Genomic DNA, 6,507 nt, shown 5'->3' with positions numbered 1-6,507 from the left:
ACATGTATATAAACATTTTTCTAGAAATTTAGAACAAAATTTTACCATTTATTAAGTAATTTGAAAAGAAAAAAATATATTCAACAACGAAAATAAGATTGAATCAAACTTTTTTAAGAAAATATATTGAAATTTAAGTCATGTAAATGCTCCATTAATGAGCCATGTGAATGCTCCATTAATGTAGAGAGAGAAAGAGAAAGATTCTTAAGGATAGTGGGGGAGGTGTAGGGTATTTTTGGAATAAAAGAAAATAGTGGGGAGGTGTAGAATATTTTTGAAATAAATTAAATTAATGGGGAGGTACAGGTCCCACTTGGGGAGGTGTAGGGAGCAACACCCTTTTCAAACTCATGCATCTATGCCCACGATGAACCACATCCAGTTCCTTATGCAATTATTTAAAGATTGTCAAAGTTCAATGAAAATCACTACAATGAATTATAATACAAATTATTTGTGTTTGTCACCCATCATGTCCGTTTTTTTAATAACGTAGTATCAGAGTTTTATGCTCTGAGTGCCGAGTGAGAAAAAAGAGAAAGAGTGAAAAAGTGAGTGCTTGAATGTTTGGAAAAGGAAAGTAAAAAAGATAACAAAAGTTGTTAATGAAATTAGTGTGCTACAATTGATAAAGAAGACAAGTTATGATAATTGGTGCCTACAAAGGAAGATGTTATTAAGATCTCAACACATTTAGAATATGATGAAAAACAGGTATGATGAACCCGATGAGGACCAACATCATATAGTGGCAAAACATAATGATTTATCATAAACTCAAAAAATAATTAATAAAATCAATTACATTTTTTTTTATAAAAAAAATAGTTATATATAAAATACATATCTATCATGTACATAAACTACAAGAAATATAAAGATTATATTGGTTTTAACTATAAGAAAAAACTACATTCCCACGTGAAAGAATTAGTAGTTTCCATTAATAGTAGATATTGAAAAGTGAGTTTGTCCAAGTCAAATTATACTTTGATGGATTAGGTTTATGCTTTTCCAAACTTGTAATTTTTGAAGTAAAAAAATAGTTTAGAAATTAAACTTGTTATAAGAAAATGTAATTCATTTATAAATTAAATTTTAATTATTAATTATAATAAAATGATTTAATACATAAATATAATAAATATTTTAACTTATTTAATTAAAAATATTAATTAATTGTACTGTACGGTCTCTTGTCGCCACCGGGTCGAGTGACAGACCATCCAGGCCGACCACCCACCGAACCGAGTGACCAACTACCTAGGCTAACCACCTCAAGCCAACCATCCCTGGACGACCACCCAGGACGACCACATGGTTAGATTATAAACTATAATAACTCATTAAGCGCATAATGCATATTAATGTGTGATTGGACCGTCATTAGACCAACAAAAGGTAAAGGCCCATCACAACTAGTATAAATAAAAGTCCCAGGTATGATTTTATGAGCGTCAGAGTACCTTTAACAAGTACCAACCCACCTGGTTTGGACAAGGAAAAGGGAGAGCAAACAACTTAATTTGGAGGATGGAGGACAACTAGGGAACTCGTTCGGTCTTCAAAACAATCTGGAGTGCTTTGAGTAAGGTTTGTCCAGTCTTTAAGTAAGAGATCTCAATCCTATACTCGAAACATTTTGGTCGTCGGGTCTTCGAAATAACCTGAAGTGTTTTGAGTAAGGTTTGTCCGGTCTTCAAAATAACTTAGAATACTTTGAGTAAGAGACCTCACCCTACATCCGAAACATTAATCAATTACAAATTTAAAATATAATTATATATATATATATATATATATATATATAAAGGATATAAAATAATTTTGAAAAATATATATTTTTTTAAACATACTAATAAGACAGGATAAAACTTTCAACTTGATCTGCAGTAATAACCCAGATCAATAAGAATATATTTATTGAAAATATTTGGAATGGTTTGATTTGTTTATTCTTTTATTGCTTTAGTTATTGTGATCAGTTTTGATGATAAAATATAATAAAACTATTATTATTATTATAAATATAAATAATATTTAAAATTTTATTATAAATAATTTTTATTTATTTTATAGATAATATTTTTATTATAAATATTTATTTTAGTTTAAAAATATATAAATTTAAAAAAGGAGTTAAATTGAAAAAACATCAAGTTTAAGAAAATGATTGAATTTAAAAAATAATCACTAGGAAAATAAAATTAGCAAAAACCTTTTAGTAAAATTAATATCGTGTTTGGGAGAGTATTTTCAGCGCAGACATTCTTAGTTTTTTCCGCCAAAAGACAAAAGCAAAATAGTGAAGGGCAAATCCGTCATTATGTAAAACCCTAAGCAGCTGGTTCTTTGCTCCATTTATAGTCTCAACTTAATCTTCGTCTCTTCCCTTCTCTCACGTACCCTCTCTTCAGGTATTCCCAACCTTCCTCTTTTCTGTTTCCTGCTATTCTTCTCATCGATTCTAATTTCTTTTTCATATGTGTTTTCTGTTAATTTTTGTTGTCTAGTTAGTTCCTCTGTGATATTGAATAATCCTACACGATTTGCTGTGCGATCTTCTCCTTTAGATCAAAACACTCCACACACTCACAGAGTGTAAGTTGAATCTGAGAGAAGAAAAACTGTTTTATTTACTTAGAAGTTTACATTTGCACTCATATGCCTTCTACATTATAGTAGAGAAAACACTGGCTCACGGGTATGTTCATGTTTTTTGTAAATTTCGAAAATAATCTAATTCTTTATTAAATAATTATGATAAAAAAGTTATAAAAACAAATTCGTTAAAATATTTTTAAATTGTCTTTTTTGTTTATTCAATCTGTAAGAGATATTGAAAAATAAGTGAAATATTTATATTTTAGATTAATTTTGATAAAAATTGTGTACATTTAGAAACCCGATTTATAATTGTCATAGATAGGGCTAACAACGATATGGCTAGTTAGAGCATCTTGAACAAAAATTGCATAAAACTAAAACTGTTATTTTGGTATTTTGTTATAGATCTTACACACACACAGTTAGAGCATCTTCAACACAATTTGCATAAAACTAAAACTGTTATTTTGGTATAGATCTTACACACAGACACACACATATTCTAATTTAAAAACTACCTCCACTAGAACTTAGGGTGTAAAATACATCAAATACGTTTGGTTTTCTTTCTAAGTGGCATTTTAGTGAGAATTTGTTTTAACACTGTTGTTGTTGAATCCATGCCTTATTGTTATGGGTGAATGTTCGCAGGTTGCTATCAAGACTGCAATCATGGCTGATGGACTGGAACATCCATCAGTTGTTCAGAAGCTAGCTGGACAGTCTTTCCTTGTCTCCAGGCTTAGCCCCAACATTCACTCCAGGAATTATTCCGCAACTGGTTCTTACCTCAATGGAGGACTGCACACTTCTGGGTTGGCTGCCTTGTCATCTGTATCTCCAATTACTGCACATGCTCCAGCAGAGAAAGGACCAGGTGCTTTTATGGTGGATTTTCTGATGGGCGGAGTATCTGCTGCTGTATCAAAGACAGCTGCTGCTCCAATTGAGAGAGTTAAATTGCTCATTCAAAATCAGGATGAAATGATCAAAAGTGGTCGGTTATCTGAACCATACAAGGGAATTGGTGATTGTTTTGCTCGAACCATGAAGGATGAGGGTGTGATTGCTCTTTGGAGAGGCAATACTGCCAATGTTATCAGATACTTCCCCACTCAGGTGAAGATCTAACTTATGAAGATTTTAAGTAGCTCTAGAGATGGCTGCCTTCATTATGTTTTTTCCTATACATATGGTAGTAGTACTTTTTCCTCCTAAATATAGAGATACTTTTAGAACTGTAGGTTGTACCTGTATTAACACATGTGACATCTGAGTTTATTGTCTTGACAGTCCATTTTTGACAATGGTTGATTGGTCTTTTACATTGCCTGTATCTATTTGCATTTCACACGCACACACCACACCCACACTTAAAACATTCAGTCTTGCTCCTGTTTCTGTATCAAGAGAGTCCCCTCTAGATGTGTGCAGTGTCACAGTCAGAACGGACGTATATGTGCAATCTAATGACTGTTCATTGGTCATCTCTGTTTTTGCATTCAGTTGCACTACCGTATTTCTAGATTAGCTTTATTTTGCAAGGGCAAATATCTAAATAATATCTAGTCATGTGTTTCTAGCTGTTTACATCTCTTGACAAAATATGTTTTAACCTTTTCTCTTTATTGTATTGAAATATCTAATATTCTCTTTTTTCTTGCAGGCTCTGAACTTTGCTTTTAAGGATTACTTCAAGAGGCTATTTAACTTTAAAAAGGACAAAGATGGCTACTGGAAATGGTTTGCTGGAAATTTGGCATCTGGTGGGGCTGCTGGGGCTTCTTCTCTCTTATTTGTCTATTCTTTGGATTATGCCCGAACTCGTTTGGCTAACGATTCAAAGGCTGCAAAGAAGGGTGGTGAGAGGCAGTTTAATGGTCTGATTGATGTATACAGGAAAACCATTAAGTCTGATGGTATTGCTGGCCTTTACCGTGGTTTCAACATTTCATGTGTTGGAATTATAGTGTACCGTGGTCTTTACTTTGGAATGTATGATTCTCTGAAACCAGTTGTTTTGGTTGGTGGGTTGCAGGTATGTATACAAATCGAATGTCATGTTATTTTTAATTTGTATTTTATAAAGTTACTAAAAGTCAGCTTTTACTCATTTCACTTTGGATTCTTTGGCATTATTTTTTTTATTATAAAATAATTTGTTTGAAACTTTGAATGTATCAGCTACATTATTGTTTAAAAATTTTTAAGTGTTTTTATAGCTAACAATCCAGGAAGTATTAGTATGTGAGTATAACATTCCAACTACCTCATGTCTCAACAATCATGTTTTGGAGATGATGCTTATATAAAAAACGAAAGCAAACCAATGAAAACATACAGGGAAGCAAACCAAAACTCATGTTTAAGAAAACCAGACCTGTATTCCGATAGCACTACCTAGTTTCTAAAGAAGACTTCTCTAAAAAGAAGACTCTGGGTTAACATGGTACCCACAAACAGCAAAACTAAGATGTCCATTAATGAACATGATTTTGACATTAAAGTATTTCAGCGGTTAGATTTTCAATATTGTTATCCATCACTTCTTTAGAGAGAGGTTTCTAGCCAAGGTTATACCAGCAACAATCCTTCCTATGTACCAAATGACATGTGTGAAAGCAGCAAAGCAAATATCCTTAATCTGAGTGCTACAATTCATGTCAAGAACCTGCAAGGAGAGAATATTTGAGTGCTAACTCCCATGGTTATAATAGTTATGATTTGTTGACAATTTGAGACTTTGGACAAATTGGCATCTAGTCAACTGCAGTTATATGATCTGAATAGGATGGGCGTAGGAAGGCCCAAACCTTCTCCTAAGTTTAAATGTTTAGAAAATTATATTAGATGGGCTGGAATTTTTATTTTATAAATTATAGTTTTTCTTTTTTATTATAGTAATGCCAGGTTTGGGGTTTCAAACCCATCCAATCATAATGCTTATGTACAATTTATCTTAAATACCTGTTTCCTGTCTTTATTAGGACCGCCTAACTATAGATTTGGAATTTGTACTCCTGAAGTTGTGCTCCTTTTTCATCGTGATTGTATGTTTACTTACCTCGGTACTCTTGCTGTTAACAGGATAGTTTCTTTGCTAGTTTCCTTTTGGGATGGGGAATCACAATTGGTGCTGGTTTGGCTTCCTATCCCATTGACACTGTGCGTAGAAGGATGATGATGACTTCTGGAGAAGCTGTGAAGTATAAGAGCTCTTTGCATGCATTTCAAACAATCGTAGCAAAAGAAGGTACCAAGTCACTCTTCAAAGGCGCTGGGGCAAACATATTGCGTGCTGTTGCAGGTGCTGGTGTGCTTGCTGGTTATGATAAGTTGCAGCTTATTATGTTCGGAAAGAAATACGGGTCTGGCGGGGGCTAAAATGATGACGACAATTTCCTAGGATACTCATGTTTCCCATTTGGAATAATTTTGAATGAAAATATTGGTATTTTGATATTTTCCAAATTTAGGACCGTGAAAGAAATCACAATTTTGTGAACAAAATTTTCATTTTGGTTGAGAAAATGAGACTATTGTCTTGATTGCTAGTGTGACGGCATGTGATTGTGTCCCATGAAAGTTGTTATATCAGAGTTTGCTTGATTTTTATGGACATGAATACTCTTTTTTATAAGATATTCCCTCATAAGAAACAATTGATATACAAATTGCTTCTATATTAACACGGTACATAATAATATATCTATGAATTGCCTCTTTAGGTTTGTATGTTTGGTTTACAGTGATCCTTAATTAGAATCACGTCAATATGACAAGCAAACTAGTGTCTTTCACCTAGACAACCAAAGCTTCAAAGACCTTTGAGTGACTTCAAAGTAGTTTTACATTAGGATCTATGGAAGTATTCTTGCGTAACAATCAAACATATTA

At 32.8% G+C, this 6,507-nt stretch overlaps 1 protein-coding gene across 1 annotated transcript; it reads left to right on the top strand.

Moving 5' to 3' along the window:
- Positions 1 to 2,299: 2,299 nt before the first annotated feature.
- Positions 2,300 to 6,235, top strand: LOC106755399 (ADP,ATP carrier protein 3, mitochondrial). Its single transcript, XM_014637553.2, has 4 exons — positions 2,300 to 2,420; positions 3,262 to 3,729; positions 4,277 to 4,648; positions 5,698 to 6,235. Exons 2-4 carry the CDS (start codon positions 3,283 to 3,285, stop codon positions 5,992 to 5,994), a joined length of 1,116 nt encoding a protein of 371 aa, XP_014493039.1. The 5' UTR covers positions 2,300 to 2,420; positions 3,262 to 3,282; the 3' UTR covers positions 5,995 to 6,235.
- The last annotated feature ends 272 nt before the right edge of the window (positions 6,236 to 6,507 follow it).

Source organism: Vigna radiata, unplaced genomic scaffold, assembly GCF_000741045.1.
Source record: "Vigna radiata var. radiata cultivar VC1973A unplaced genomic scaffold, Vradiata_ver6 scaffold_253, whole genome shotgun sequence".
Lineage (NCBI taxonomy): Eukaryota > Viridiplantae > Streptophyta > Magnoliopsida > Fabales > Fabaceae > Vigna > Vigna radiata.
The sequence above is the reverse complement of the archived record's forward strand: the minus strand, read 5'-3'. Positions and strand labels throughout refer to the sequence as shown.